Source organism: Pinus tabuliformis, chromosome 7, assembly GCF_031772625.1.
Source record: "Pinus tabuliformis cultivar Carrire ecotype Pingquan chromosome 7, CPIR1, whole genome shotgun sequence".
NCBI classification, from domain to species: Eukaryota; Viridiplantae; Streptophyta; class Pinopsida; order Pinales; family Pinaceae; genus Pinus; species Pinus tabuliformis.
The window spans coordinates 310,634,396-310,651,376 of record NC_142293.1 but is presented as its reverse complement, the minus strand read 5'-3'; the positions used below and the strand labels follow the sequence as shown (position 1 = coordinate 310,651,376).

The window sequence follows — 16,981 nt, the reverse complement described above, 5'->3', positions numbered from 1 at the left end:
AGTGACCATTTTTGTAATTTCCAGTGATAAATTTTCTAAATGACAGGTTCTATTTAGAGAAGAGCATGGGAATTCCTTTCTTAGTTTACACGTTAAAAAGTTAGTCAGAAATTTTGCATGACAGGTTCTGTTTAGAGAAAAGCACAGGGCATATTTTCTGAGTTTACATGTTGAAAAGTTATAAACATGTTCTGATTTCCTTTTTATTGTTCAGGGTTTTCCAGATGCTCTTTTCCACCAACTTTTACAGGCCATGTTGCATCCTGATGTTCAAACACGTGTAACAGCTCATCAAATTTTCGCTGTTATCCTTGTACCATCATCTGTTTCTCCAAGATCTGAATGTCAACAAGTCCAATCAGTCTTTCAGTATGAGTCAAAGAGACCACTTTCCAAGCCCACATCAGCATTTTCTTCTGCAGCTGCACTTTTTGAAAAGCTAAGAAAGGAAAAGGTAGGCTTACAAGAAGAGAAAAATGGCAGTGAGGCATCTGATGAAATAAAGGAAAGGGATGGCATTGAGGAAGAATGGAGGCAGGATGGTATTCGTAAAAGCCCCACAAGGTTTTATACCATGAACCGTAGTTTCCCTGATATGCGAACAATCTCTCTTAGCCCAATTGAGACTGTAAGTGAATGCAATATGTAGGTTTCTATTTTCTTTGAATTCATTATGAATAAGTGGTACCACAGCTAACCATTTTGAAATTTTGCTATCCCGTTGATGCTCTAATTGATTTTAATTTCCAAAATCATGCATTTATATTTTTCTTGATTTGTTTGTTGAAGATTGTGCTATGATTCTTTTTCTGATTTTCTTGTTATGGAAGAAATAATTTTGTTGATAAGTTGTTTCCCTTGAAATGAAGACATATATTCAAAAGTTATTTTGGTTATGGATTAACAGATGTGCATATATGTTATTGGGTTTATAGCTAACTTTTTTCTTCCATTTCATACAGGAAATGAGTGCAGTGAAGCTCAGTGGTGATCAGGCTGCTCAATTACTTTCTGCACTTTGGATTCAAGCCAATTTACCTGATAACATCCCTTCAAACTTTGAAGCAATTGCTCATACTTTCAGTCTAACATTGTTCTTTTCACGAATGAAGGTGGCAATTCTAAAAGCCATGGTGTGTTTGTGATGTCTGCTTTTGGTATTAACAAAATGTCACATCTTGCATTATGTTGTTTGGACTAGCTTCTGTCCAAGACATTGTCAGGATGACATTGTTAGTGAAAACATTATTGTGTATGATTCTTATACATGGATGGTTTGCCTTTTCTGCTTTGCAATTGTTCAATGTTTTTTTCCTGTTCTTCCTTTCACTTCTATTTTAATGGAAACTCCAACCCAAGGTGGTGGAAACTCATTTTGGAATTTCAGAAATGTTTCCTTGTATGAAATGTCTTTGAAACACGACTAAAACATTTAAGTGGCATTTCATATTTTTGAAATGCTGTATTGTCTGTTTTGTTAGAAAATCATAATGGCCGAAAGATTTTCTTATATTGATAATTACTTCCAATATTATTATATTCTTATTAAAGTTTTTATGTTCTTCTTTTATGTTCTTCTCATCAAGCAATCATCAAAAGCAAAAACATGAAGATCAGGGAGACCAGAAGTAGGCACTCAGCTAGGTCTAAAACCCCTATGTAGGAGAAAACCCAGTTAGAAACTCTTTCTTTAGTAGATTCAAAGTGGGATAGACTAAGATCTTAAACCAACAAACCTTCCTCGTCCACCAAGTCAGCTTTCCAAGATGATTTAGTAGTCTCTTTTTATCCTAGCAGCTTCAACCCAGCAATAATCCAGAAATTTGACTTCCCAGCTACAGAATTCGACCCCCAGCTACAAAATTTCGGCCCAGCTTCAGCTCTGCAGTTTTCGGCCCCTCCAGCAGCTTCACAGGGTCACACGTGTGAAAGAGAGAAAATTTCGACTTCTTATGCTTGAGAGATCTCCTTCGCTAGCCCTTTCCTCTTCTTTCCTTGAGATTCACACTTTTTCTGGCCCTAGAAGTTGTAGATCGAACTTGTGTGTGAGTGACAAATGAGGTCGAGTTGCTGCCTTTATATAGGAGTTTTTGCCCCTCTGTTTAGGCTGACTTGTCCAATTTGAGGCCGACTTGGTGGAGGAGGCCTAGAAGACCTATTTTACAATAAAATATTTTTCTTTCTTGACAAATCAATCCCAAGAAGGGTTCTTTACATTATGATATGGACAAGGACACTTGACATAAACCCTATAAGCCTGCAATGGAGGCTTTGACCTATAAACAATTGACCCAAGCATGAAATCCATGCTTTATTAAGTCAACTTCTTTAATAATAAATTTTCCTTTTCTTTTCTTTTGACAAATACATTTCATAATGACTCAAATATAATTATGAAAACTGACACTAGTTACACTCTTCAACATGTTTCAGTGGACATTTTCACTATTGTGGCTGGCATATCAATCATTTTAGCAAGTATTTCGGTCACTAAAACAAAAAATCGAATTTATCCTATGTTACCAGGATACGGATATGGATCCAGATTCGGATCTGCTAGTTTTTTGAAAATCCAAGATCCGGATAAAGCAAGGATTTGTCACGTACACAAAAACAATAAAATATAATAATATTTTTTAATTTTTAAAAAGCACTTTACAGCGAAAAAATCAAATACTCCATGAAACCATCAAACACTTTTAGAACACTGAATGATAAATATGAAGATTGAAACACTGAAATGATCCATCCTCTCTTATACAAAGTAGCAAAAAGGATCATATATCGTAAATGATAATAGTAAATACATTTACATATCCTCAAATGGATCTATATCTTCTGCATATTGCAACTCTCCATCATGAATAAATGATCGGGTCCTGGAATGTAGGAAGTTGCATCAGTAGGCCGGATTGGTGGTGGAACAATATCCTCAAGTAGGTTGAGGTGAGTCATGGCATTCAGTGTCAGGTTCAAGTCAGAGATCTCAGGCTCCACATCCCACATCCTGCTCGGATCTTTTTTATACTCTGGTTCAACATGTGATAGAAGACGAAGGTTGGAATGAACATAAACAAGATCCTCAGCCTTTGCCGCTCCCATCTTGTTTTGCTTCACTGAATGGATGAAGCCATATGTACTCCAATTCCTCTTAGCTGATGAGGAACTAGCAACCTATGATAACAACCTGGTGACTAGAGTAGAGAGATGAATGCTATCCCCACCATGGAAGTCCCACCAAGTAATAGGATCAAGATGCCCTCGATCATCCATAGCTATTGGATCTGAAAAGCTACCAGTAGACTTTACAAACCTTTCAAATTCTTGGCAGACTTCCATTGCAACTCCCATATCTCTATAAATTTTCCTCGAAGCTGTCTTGTATCCTTGTACCACTTCAGAATCATTGTTTGGTGCTGTTCTACTAGGTAAAGACAAAATTTTAGAATGATAGTATTTACTATTTAGGGTGCAATGCATATGCCAAAAGGTGTAATGGTGTGGTCATTTTGTTCCACCTTTCTGTAACTATGTCCTTAACTAAATAATAGAATGTTTGATAAGGGTCATTTTCACTTGCCCTGATAATTTCCCTTATCCTCTCCAACATACTATCAATGTTTTCATAAACTTCCCCCAAGCAAGGTGTATCTGTATCAAATGCCCTGATCAAGGTCAAGATTGGTTCAGTGAATCATAGAAGGTATTGGACCTTGTCCCACCATGCATTATCAAGAATGATGGACTTGATTTTTTGCCCTCTATCAGAAGTGGAAGTCCTCCATGATTCCCAAAGAGGGTCAATGACTATTGCTTGTACTATGTAGTGCTTATCTCACCTCCACAAGTCTCTTTATCACAAGAGTGTGGGAGGCAAAACGAGTTTCAACAAGCTACAAGTTTCAAAAAGTCAAATCTCAAATGAGAAACCATATATAAATTTGTAATTAAAAATAAGAATTTCCAATACAAATAATATTGATTAAAAAAAAGTACCTTCAGTAGCTCCAACTTTGCAAAACCCCGATAAATGGCTTGGGACATTGAATGATTTATTATGAACATTTGGATTTCTTTTGATGCTACATATATTTCATTAATCCATTCAATCTCACGAATCTTGGCAAGCATAAGGTTTAATGAATGTACTGCACATGGAGTCCAAAAGATGTGATCATATCGACCCTCCACAATCAAACTTACAGCTTTACAAACCTGTGCATTGTCCGTAATGACTTGGACAACATTATGTGGCCCCACACTTTATTGCATCAATAAGAATTGTGGATATGAAAGATGCATCTTTCTCTATTCTGTTGCAATCAACAACCTTAAAAAACATTGCCTCTTGGGGGCATACTGCAACAACATTAATTAATGTGCAGTTTCTTGGTCTCTCCATCCATCAGAAATGATGGACACCCTTATCCTAGATTGCCTGTAGCTATCTATCCATGGATTGCCTCTCTGATGCCAACAAAGTAGTGTAGACTTTTTCATATCCAGTGCTTTTGTACACTTTTGGTGCTTCATTAACTGCCTTAATCATTTGTTGCCAATAAGGGTAACGCACCAAATTGAATGCTAGCACATTTTCATAGATGCAATGAGCTACATGTTCATCAGTTATGTCTCTGCCTTGATTATTGAAACATGTTTCAAGAGGGCCTAGAGTGGGCCTTTTGTTAGTTGTGGCAGCAGGACTAGATGGCAGTGGAGGCCTAGTTGTAGAGCTTTGCACAAGATGTTTTCCTTTAGCAAGCTTCCTATCAGCAGCTTCTTGTAAAGATGCATAGAATTTCATTTTTCTAGGACTCAAACCTTGGCTAGGTTTGCCATTCGCATCTTTTGGCCCGGTGCATACTTGCACCCTTGTGTTAGTTTGACCAGTGAGATGGGCCTTCACTTTAGTATATGAGCCATTTTTTATATCTTGGCATTCATTGCACTTCCATTTAAACGAACCACCTCCGGTTTTTTCCAATAATCTCCACATACTGCCATAGGGAGATTTTGGGTCTCTTTTGATGATTTCCCCTTAACTATGCTCATGCTATGATGGTTCCATAATGATAATGGTATAGGTTACTGCATATAAAATTCAAATTATAATATATTATCAATAAACAATTAAAAATTAAAATACACAATGAATTTATTAAATACATTAAAATTTAAAAACAAATTTTATTGAAGAAAAACATAAAAAATTGGAAAGGGGAATTAAATAATAGACACTTTATAACTATTAATTATATAACATATATGATATACATGCTAAAGATGACACATGAAATATAAGTTTATAAGTTTATAAAGATATATAATATATATTATAAGAGAGAACAATAATATATATATATATATATATATATATATATATAAAGGAGAATAGTTATAAATCAACCATTTGCTGTAATATATACCATTTGCTGTAAATATGAAATATAAGTTTATAACTTTATAAAGATATATAATATATATTATAAGAGAGAACAATAATATATATATATATATATATATATATATATATATATATATATATATATATAAAGGGAATAGTTATAAATCGACCATTTTCTGTAATATATACCTGGTCATTTGATCTTTATGTGAAAGAATTGTTAAATGCAAAACAAAGGTTGGAGGTTTTAGAAGCTAAAGGGCAGGAAATAGATCATAAAATTCATATAATAACAACTGAGAACAAGGCTTTAGCAGAAAGCAATAAAGTTTTAAAAGAACAAGTGGCATTGCTACAGGAAGCTCTCCTGATAGGGAAGACAGAATGGCAACGCATGAAGGCGGATGTGCAAAACATAAAGAAAATATGTAGTGGAAAGTACAGAGGTGGTGAATGTGAAATCATCCTAGCATAAAGGGAAAATGATTTCCCAAATAAACAACCATGAAGAGAATGCAAGGGAAGAAACGAAAGGAGATTCCACCAAAGTTTCCAAAAGTTGGGCTCAAGTTATTAGCAATTCTTCTAATAAGGAAGGAGAAACAAATATTCAGGTTGACAACATGCAAGATAATGAAGGCAAAGAAAGACAAAATAGGGCAACAAATATAATTATTAAAGGGGTGAAAGACTATGGGAAAAATGAATGTACTTTTGACCTTGCAAGAGACTTCTTGAAAGACAAGTTGCTATGGCAAGGACAAATATGCCAAGCATGGAGGGTGGGTAAGTTTAACAGGGAGAGAGCCAAGCCCATAAAAGTCATTATGCCTAGCTTGCGTGATAAATATAACATTCTAAGCAAGAAAGATCCCTTGAGGGGTTCACGTTTTTTCCTAGAAGAAGATTTAATTGTAAAACAATAGGAGGAAAGAAAGGAGGAAATTTTAAAGGTTAGGGCAACAAGAGATGAAGGCCAGAGAGCATGGATTTAGAAAGGCAAAGCTGTGATAACACGATTTGGACCTCCTTCCAAGACAAAGCTACAAGATGGTAATAAAGAAGAGGCAACAAACTCTTCAACAGGAAATCAGAAAGCAAGGTCAGTATGGGAAAGCAGGGACAAAGACTCAAATGTGAGTCTTGAATGTCAAAATAAATAACAATCAAGTCATACTCAGGTTTCCTTAAGATTAGTTTGTTGGAATTGTAGAGGTTACCCATGGAGACAAGGACCTGGGTTAGGGCCTATTGCGGAAGATAGAGACATAATTTGCCTCATAGAAACACATGAACATGAAGGGTGCAAGACACCTCTGTTTGAAGGATACTAGAAGATGGCAGTGTGGAACAAGGCAGCGGGGAATGGCAAAGGGCACGGGGGTATCATGGTTTTAGTAAGGGAGAAAGAAGGTCATCTCATTCAGTTAGAAAAAGAAGACTCAAATAAGCAATTCATTTGGTTTAAAATATTAGAAAATGGAAACCACATCAAAATTGCAGCATGCCATTTTGCGCCGCAGGTTTAAAAAATTTACAAAGGTAGAGGGCTTGACCACAAAGATCCATTTGCAGCCTTAAAAGCGGATATTGCAACATATTCGCAGCTAGGTGAAGTCCTTATAGTGGGTGATTTCAATGCTAGGACTGTAATTGAGCAAGCTAACATTCTTTGTTGTAAAGATGATTGTGACCCTATTTAGGTTACAGAAGAGAGTAATCATCAGTGGGAAAGAATTTCAGAGGACAAGGGCTGCAATCTCATTGGTGAACAATTGCTTATTATATGTGGGGCCTTTGATTTAGTCATTTGTAATGGCTTGAATAGATGGGCGAAGTCCGATAATTTCACTTGCAATACTTACAATGGAGCAAGTGTGGTAGATTATGTAATTTGCTTGCATGGTTTCTGTGAGAAAATGGAGGAAGTTTTGATTGGAGATCAGCTATGGGACTTGAAATTAGATCACAAGCCAATTTATTTATGTTTCTCTTGGATTGTAAAGAAACAATTAGAGTAAAAAATTCAGCGTGTCAAACAAAATCTCCCACAAGGCAGAATTATTTTGACCCCAAAAAATTGTAATACCTTCAAAATGACGCTAGAGAGGCTTTTCGAGAAGGAGAAAATTACAATTCACAACCTTCATAGTCATGAATTAACACATTTAATTTAATGTGCACTTGCAAAGTGCAAAAGAGCAAAAATTAGGAAGTCTAAAACAAATTGCTTTCCGGTTAATGTTTGGTTTGATGAGGAATGCAAAAAGGCAAGGAGAATGTGGAAAGAGTCAAACAAGGATAACATAAAGCTCAAAGCTTACAAGCAGTTATTAAGTAAGAAAAAGGTTGATTTCATGGTTTCAAGGAGGGAAGAACTAATCTTCCTTGGGAAAAATAATCCCAAATTATTTTGGAAGGAGCTCCAACCGAAAAAGATACAAATTGGAAATAATATTACAGCTTCTAAATGGTTTGACTATGCAAGACAACTCTATGAGCAGGTTCCCAAGGTTGACCCTACCCCCTTGGTCAACACTGATACTGAACTCTTCACGGTACAAGAGGTAGAGATGGGTATCAAGAAGTTGGGTGTTGGAAAAGCAAAAGACTTAGCTGAACTCTAGCAGAATATTTAAAGTGGCGCTCAAAGATTCTTGCACCTCACATTCTTGCACCTCACATTACAAAAATATTCAACAAAATCATACAACAAGGGCTCCCCACAGATTGGACAACTAGTCTCGCAATACCTCTTTTCAAGAGCGGTGATGTTCATAATCCCTCCAATTATAGGGCCATCATGATAAACCCTTTGTTTGCAAAGCTATTTGGAAGCATGCTAGAAAACAAAATTAGCAAGTGGGCAGAAGAAAGAGATAAGCGTGCTAAAGGGCAAGCAGGGTTTAGACCTAAACATTCCACGGTTGATCATTCTATAACTTTAAGGCACATCATTGAAAAAGTTTAGGAGAAAAAGGAAGAAGTCTTTTGTTGCTTTGTTGATTTCAGAAAAGCGTTTGATTCAGTTACTAGGGATAAAATTTGACACAGAATGGAGGAACTTGGGGTTCCTAAACATTTGAGAGCAACTGTGCATAGGTTGTATGAAGATGTGAAAGTCAAAATTAGAACTTCAGCAGGCATTTCTGAAAGTTTTAGAGGCGATATCGGGGTCAAGCAAGGTTGCCCGCTGTCTCGTACCCTTTTTGGTTTATATATCGATAAGCTTGAGGAGTGGTTAAATTGACAAGGGGGTGATGGTATCTATTTGGGCAAGTTTGTTATAAGGCTTCTTTTGTATGCAGATGACCTTATTCTGATTGCTAAATCAACTCTTGGTTTGCAAGAGCACTTACTATCCTTTGAGCATTTTTGTATAAGTGTGGGGATGCAAGTCAATATTAGCAAAATGAAAGTAGTGGTCTTCTTTAAGAAAAGAAAACATAACCAGCATAAGTTCTACTTTGAAGGCAACATTCTGGAAGAAGTTGCGGATTACAAATACCTCAGAATTGACTTCTAGTGATCACTGGAAAACCACTCAAACTCTTTTTGGGCTTCTAGTGATTTTGGTGATTCTCTATGTTGAAGTTTCTAAGTTTCTTAATTTTAGAAATCCTCCATGCACATTTTCTGATTTATTCCTACCACCTGTTATTTTTCTTTAACAAGTTATTTACAATATAAATACTGAAAATAAACATCAGTGCATGCTCAACATATTACAAATCAACAACTAAAAGAAACAAGAACAAACACACCACATGACACCATTATTTTTGGACCAATGTCCCCGGAAAAACCCAATGCGGGAAAACCGGTGCAACTATCTGAGGGTTTTCTTATTAAGCAATATCAGAGTACAATTTGGGTGCCGAAACTGGCCTACCCAATACAAAATTTCTTTAGCAGCTATACCTCATAGTTTGAGAGAAATCTCCTGGTTGAAACCCCGGAAAATCCTTCCGGCATCTCCTCAGTACAAAACTGTTCTGCAACCCCAGCATCTGCCCAAACTGGACTGCGTTAGCCCCTCTCTGTTTCACGCTGGCGTTGCGTCAGCCTTTCTTGGCCTGCGTCAGCCCCAGGAGGCCCTGTGTCAACTCTGGGAGGCTTTGGTGCTCAGCACAACACTTAGCCGCCTTTGCGTGGCCCTGCGTGAGCCCTTGCTGGCTCTGTGTCACCCTCCTTGGTTGTTGCGCTACTCTCCCGGCACAATCTCTGTCTTTTCAGTTTCTCTGTACATAATGCCCCTCAGTTGCTTTCCCAATCATTGATCCTATCTCTCATAACAAACCCTGCTCTAGAGAATAGAATGACTGATCCTCTGGTGTACCCTCCATGTGACCCTCAAGCCTCCTCTTATACTTTTCGTGTTAACATCTCAACAATTGAGATTAAGTCCCTAATCAACGGCTAAGATTAGTTCTGGCTTGATCCATGTCTTTTGGACCATTCTAACATAGATTCATATTAATACACATTAATATTTTATTTTCCTTAAGTTTAGACTTAGGGGCTCTATTAAAAATATTTAATTATTTTAATATCTCCTGATCTGTTTAGAATCTGCCCAAACCCCTTTTAGGTATTGGAGATCTCATGTGTCCCAACCTCTCCACCAAATTTCGTGGCTAGAGCACATTCAATGCTACCCCAAATCAACACTCCCTCTTAGTGAGGACTGTGCTCTAGCAATACTCCTCACTGAGTTCTACTCTAATCCAATGTTTTTAAAACCGGAACCGGTGACCGAACCGGTCCACCTAATGAACCGGTTTACCGACCGGAACCGGTCTAACCGGCACTGGTTTGGTCTAAACGAACCGGTTTTAAAAAAATACATTAAATAATTAATTTTTAATGAAACAAAACTATTTTTAAGATGTAAAACCATGATTCCAAGCCAATAGAGACAAAATATGCAAAGTTTGCTCATTTATATACCATGTATAGGTGAATACATCAAAATGGCACCGAGTGCAATACATATCATCAACAAAATAGCAAAATACATAACAAATGAGGCTCTAAATGGCCTATAAAGTCCAAAAACATTGCTGCAAGCTATGAGGCCATTGGCCTACTACAAGTCTACAGTATACACATGATCAATCATCAAGTTCATTACCACTACTAGTAGTAGACACAAGATCATCATCAGGAGCTACATAGACATGATCTGGTTCAGAGTCTGAGGATGCCTCAGCCTGATCTGCAACCTCAGTATCAATGCCACCAATGACAATAGAAGTGGACCTAATGGAAGCACGAGTTTGTCGACCTGCATGACTAGTGCCTTCCATTGGTTCCTTGCCTTTCCTTGATGCCGCTATTGATCCTGGTTCTGATGCCACCACATAACCTGCTTCATCCCCCGCCAAAGCCATGTCGATATCAAAATCAGCCTCAAACACAGGTTCTTCAGTCTCCTCCACCCATTCTGATGTTGGATCAATATCGTCCAACACAATGGGATCTAGATCAGGAGTTTTTCTTATCATTTGGAGCTCTAATTGCATTTATTGTTTACCCCCAAACCATGAAATCCTGAAAACCATTAAGTCTGCTGAATTTTGAGTGAAATCTAAAATTCTAGTTTCTCCATATGAAATCCAATGAGGTCGAAACCACTCTCAAACATCCTGAGTCATTTCATGGTAATGTTAAAAATTTAAGTAAAAGGATGAAAATGAAAATTAAAGGAAATGTCACTTTTACTTTAAGAATTTAACATTACCATTAATTGCCAACATTGTTAGGGTTGAAACACCCTTAGTCCCCCCCTAAAACCCCTCAAACACAGTCAAAAACATGTTTTTTTAACTTTATGTTGGTTGTGCCTAAAACTGGCCGGTTTAGGACAAAACCGGCCGGTTTAGGACAAAACCGGCCGGTTTTCACCGGTTAGGGCCAACAATCGGGCAAATGAAGGGTCTGACCGGGTTTTTAGGCCGGTTCGGACCGGCCAGCTAGCTAACCAGCCGGTTTGACCGGTTACCGGTTTTTCTGAGCGGTTTTTAAAACTATGCTCTAATCATCTGACACCGGTACCTGTGCTGATGCTAGGCCTTCTTGCCCACCATCCTCTGCATTGCTGCCTCCTGTACTGCTGCCCATGGTTCTGCCACTGCCACTGCCACTGCCACTACTGCATCTGTATGACAACTCCCTCTGCATCCGTGCTGCCACTGGTCCTTTCTCCCAACACTGCATCTGCACTGCACCTCCTCTCATCATTTTGCATCGTAGTACCCACTGTTGCACTGCAACTCAGTTAGTAAGAAGTAAGTAACTGATCCTCCAACTGACCTCCCTGTTGGGCTAGAGACCCTCCTAATGCTGAAGCTCCCTTTGCCGCTGACAAGTGCTCCCTCTTTGACCTCTGCGCTGCGATAACAACTCCTTGCATCTCGCATCGTTGCAACCTCTTTGTGCCGTCCTGCACTGGTGCAACACTCATGTGCCTCTCGCATTGCTGCAGCCTGCTAGCCTCGCGCTGTCTCAGGACTCCTGCACTATAGCTCTCTCTGCCGCTCCATCCGCATTCGTCTCTACCCACTCAACTAGTCTTGCTACTCCTCGTCGGGGCTCCCATAGCAAGGTCTAATCCAAGAGGCTGGGTACCTAAAGGATCTTGCCCCTCATCGCCTGTAGTCCGCCTGACTACAACTCGATGTGTCCCCACTTTCGCTCAAGTGGTGCGTGTGCACTCATGGCACAATCATCCTTTGTCAAAACTTCCTTCTCTGCCCACGTTGGCGCTGCCTTAGTCTCGGAAGATTCTCCCTTACGCTTCTTCCTTGGGCACTGGGTCGCATAATGACCCATCTCCCCACAGTGGAAGCACTTGATATTGGAGAGATATTTCTTGTTACGCTTCTCCTGCTTTCGCTCAGATGCTAGGGCCACATCCTCCGCCTCCTCCTTGACTTTGATCCCTTTGCTGCTGCTCCCTGTCTTCGACTACCGTCTGATCTCTTCCTCGCGAAGAGCTGCCCACATCTCGTTCCAAGGTAGGAGAGTCCCTCTGCCCAGGATACTCTGGACAAGCGGTTCCCAATCTTCTGAGACAACATTTAGGGTTGTCCTCACCATAAGCTCCTAATCCAGCGTCGCTCCTATAGCAGTCAACTAGTCTCGGGTCTCATTCAGTCCTCCGAGGAACATGTCAATCGATTGACCCTTCTTTATCTGATATGACCTCGAGCAGCATTCTTTTCTGCACAGAAGTATGCTGGTACAGGTTCTTGAGAGCCTCCCACATCTCAACTGCCGTTTCCTTCTTGGCTATATGTGGTACCACATGATCCTTGACCCTGTCAAGGATAGTGCAGTTAGCCCTTGCCATCGCCTCTTCGTACTTGTCGTTATCATTGGGGTCAACTGGGATAGCTATAACCTTCAAGGTGAAGTTCTTGACACGATTCCTGTCAAGCACTCATAAGATTCTGGCCTTCCAGACTGTGAAGTTCGATGCTCCGTCCAATCTATCCTGGTCTCTTACCCCGTGTAGTGCCATGACGCTCCTCTACTTCCCTCCTGGAAGTTCGCTGTTCAACTCCTCTTGAGTCTCTACTTCCCATCTTGAAGTTCTTTTCTGGACTCCCTCTGAGTCCTGATTTCCATCCTGGAAATCCTTCTATTGCTTGTCGAGATGCCTCCTACTCTAATCGTCTTGTGCAACTGCACTGCTGATCCAGGTTCCGTGGCTAGAAACCCTCAGTAACAACTCCTCTGGCCCTGCTCTGTCAGGTACTGTTCTGACTACAATACCTCACCAGCTCCACTCTGCAATATTCCTACAGCCTTCTAGACTCCAACAACTGCCTCTTGGTGAACTGTGTCAGCCCCTCTCTGCCCCACGCTGGCTCTGCGTCACCTCAGATGGGTCTGTGTTAGCCCTGGGATGCCCTACGTCAGCCCTCTGGTCCTCTGCGTCAGCAACGCTGGCCTCTTTGAGGCTTTGCACAATTCCCGGTTTCTTTTGCGTGGCTCTAGCTGGCTTTGCGTCACACTTCCTTGGCTTCTGTGCTGCTAGAAACAACTTCTGTCACCTCGGGACAACTGTTTTCTGCTGCTATTGCTTTGCTCGGCTGATGTCTTTTAGTCGTCCTGTGATCTGCAATCACGCTCTGATACCATGTTGAAGTTTCTAAGTTTTCTTAATTTAGAAACCCTCCATGCACTTTTTCTGATTTATTCTACCTACTTGTTATTTTTCTTTAACAAGTTATTTACAATGTAAATACTAAAAATAAACACTAGTGCATTCTCAGCATATTCCAGATCAGCAACTAAAAGAAACAATAACAAACACACCACATGACACCATTATTTTTTGACCAATGTCCCCGGAAAAATCCAATGCAGGAAAACCGATGCAACTATCTGAGGGTTTTCTTTTTAAGTAATATCAGAGTACAATCTGAGTGCCGAAACTGGCCTACCCAACAGAGAATTTCCTTAGCAGCTATACTTCACAGTTTGAGAGAAATCTCCTGGTTGAAACCCCAGAAAATCCTTCCGGTAGCTTCTCAACACAAAATTGCTTTGCAACCCTAGCGTTTCCGCAAACTGGACTGTGTCAGCCCCTCTCTGTCTCACGCTAGCCCTGTGTCAACCTTTCTTGGCCTGCATCAGCCCCAGGAGGCCTTGTGTCAGCTCTGGGAGCCTCTATGTCAGCTGCGCTGGCCCATCTGGTGCTCTGTACAGCAGTTGGCTACCTCTGCATGGCCCTGCGTGAGCCCTTGCTGGCCCTGCGTCACCCTCCTTCGCTGCTGCGCTGCTCTCCCGACACAATCTCTACCTTCTCTGTTTCTCTGTACTCAATGCCCCTCAGCTGCTCTCCCGATCACTGATTCTATCTCTCTTAGCAAACCCCGCTCTAGAGAATAGAGTGACTGATCATCTCGTGTACCCTCCAAGTGACCCTCAAGCCTCCTCTTATACTTTTCTTGTTGACATCTCAACGACCAAGATTAAGTCCCTAATCAACGGCTAAGATTAGATCTGGCTTGATCCATGTCTTTTGGACCATTCTAACACAGATTCATATTAATATACATTAATATTTTATTTTCCCTAAGTTTAGACTTAAGGACTCCATTAAAAATATTAATTATTTTACTATCTCTTGATATGTTTAGAATCTGCCCAAACCCTTTCTGGGTATTGGAGATATCATGTGCCCCAACCTCTCCACAAAATTTCGTGTGTAGAGCACATCCGATGCTACCCCAAATCAACACTCTATGGTTGTGAACTATGGGCCAACAGTACATCCGACATGCGGTGGAGACAAATTGAGAAAATTCGGAAGCATTTGATTATAAAGAATTTTAAGATTAAAAGTGCAGCTTCTTAAGCTATCTTGTTAAGTGAAACAGGGTCTGCGCCTATTGAAGCAATTCCTTTGGTGCAAGTGATAACGTATTTAAAAAAAATGAGCAAATGGAAGAGGGTAGATGGCCTAAGGTTGTATTTAATGATAGATTGTGCAAGAAAAAAAAACTTGGATACAACAAAATAACAAATGGTTTAGTAAATGGGGTATTTGCTTGAACACTTGTCCCATAAACAACAAAGAGATAAAAAGCTTTTGTTATGGAAAAGTTCCACAAGCGTACTTGGGATCAGGAGCTAGGAAGAAAGAAAAATTACTATATTGAAGTGTTTAATCCCATTAATAGTCATCAACCAAAAGCATATATAGAGGGCAATATCTCTTGGAGAGCCAAAATTATTATTGCTTAGTTAAGGACTAATTCTCATTAAACTCCGTTGTGAAAGAGAGCACTAGAAAAGGCCAAAGGAAGTGGGGGAGGAAAGAGTACGCATTTTTTTTTCTTCCGGAAAGGTGGAAACATAAAAACATTTCATTTTAGAATGTGAGGCCTTCAAAGAAAACAGTGAAAGTTTTGCAGATATGCTGGCAGCTAGTTCTTGGGATAATCTATTTAGCTAGGGGTTTGTCGAGAAGCTGGGAGTATTTATTTTGAAGCTTCACAAAAAAAGGGCCGAATACATCAAGCAGATGAAGAAGCAATATGTCCCATAGACGATCTTTAGCCTTGTGGATGTTAAAATAATTTCTTTCTTTCTTGTAATAGTTATAAATTGACTAAATAATAGAATGTTTCATAAGGGTATTCTGTAATATATTTAAAAAGAACAATAAAATTATAAATCCCTAAGAATATATACAAACAAAACATGACATTAAATTGTGAATCCCTAAGATTATAATTTATAAATAAAATTATAAATGCGACAATGCCTAATGCCAAATGGAGAGTAATGGAATTTTATGTTTTTTTTTTTAAATGGCACTATGGAGAGCGACTATCGGGCCTTCGAAAAACAAAAAAAAGATTTATTTTTAAAAATGGCACAATGGAGAGCGATTATCGGGCCTTGAAAAACCTTCGGAAAAAAAAAAATTCAACCATTTGCCGTGTATTTAAAATCGACCTTCGAAAAAAATAAATTAGTATTTAACATTTGCTATGTATTTAAAATTAGTCTTTAACCTTTGTCAGCTGAGTCGCAACGAAGGATTCGGCCGAGCGTTCCTGGTGGAGCGTTCCTCGCACTCTCAAAACACAGGCTGGCAGCAACGACTCACTGACGGCTTCCTCGATGGCTTTGTCTCGACTGGCGATGACTTCCTCGACGTTTTTGTCCCGACCGGCAACGGCTTCCTTGACGGCTTTGTCGCTGTGCTCACAGTTCCAAACACTACGTTGCTATATGAAGCAAGGGCCCAGTTGAATATTTAACAAGCACTGTGTGAAGCAGGGACCCAGTTGAATATTTAACAATCACTGTGTGAAGCAGGGGGATATTCTGTGTGAGTGCCGACAAAGGGGAGGGACCACATGTTTATAAAGCTAAAAGTTAAAACCTAAAACGAAAAAATCGGTAAACCTAAAGCGACAGACAATCAACCCATTTCGGTGGTTCCGACAACTTGCCAAAATGGCTCGGGATCCGTTTCGTCCCTGGATTAAATGTTTCCTAAAACATCAAATCTGCAGGGATCCGTATTTAAGACGTATTTTTGGCGGATCTGAATTTGCATACTGTTCAAATCCGCGGAACCACCATTCTTCACCCTCCCGATGTCGGATCCGGCAATATAGAATTTATCTAACAAAATTGAGTACTAAAACTAATTTCTTAGAAATCAAGTTATAAATGGATGGCTTGGTCCTATTTTAATGATCACTCGTTCTTTTTGGCTTTATTTCCAATTTTGAAGTTAAGATGATTTTTAGGATTTTCTATTTTTCGTAGTTCTATTGGTAGATTATTGTTCACTAGTTGTTATCACACAAATCTGCACCAACAGATCTGCATAACAACTCTAGACAACCAACTGAATTTCCTTTGGATATTTCTCCATTCAGACTGGTGTTTTTCCAGTCTTAAGGGGGTGTCCCTTGCATTGTACAATGTCATTAAGCTAATAAATCTACATAAACAATCCAACCAATTAGTGCACAATAACTTGCCCTTAAGATGTCTGTAAGCGCTCAATAGTAAGGGTAAATTCTTTTTTAAATTCAATGT

The 16,981-nt window shown here is 39.4% G+C and overlaps 1 protein-coding gene across 3 annotated transcripts in view; it reads left to right on the top strand.

Annotated features, from left to right (window-relative positions):
• LOC149247113 (protein SEMI-ROLLED LEAF 2-like) overlaps positions 1–16,981 on the top strand; it is a 336,900-nt gene that overhangs the window by 159,256 nt on the left and 160,663 nt on the right. For 2 of the 3 annotated variants that reach the window (XM_089458129.1, XM_089458130.1), the window contains exons 12-13: positions 215–628; positions 963–1,133. In XM_089458129.1, coding sequence (XP_089314255.1) covers positions 215–628; positions 963–1,133 — 585 coding nt within the window. The remainder of the gene's footprint in view (positions 1–214; positions 629–962; positions 1,134–16,981) is intronic. The other variant, XM_089458131.1, reaches the window with a different exon arrangement.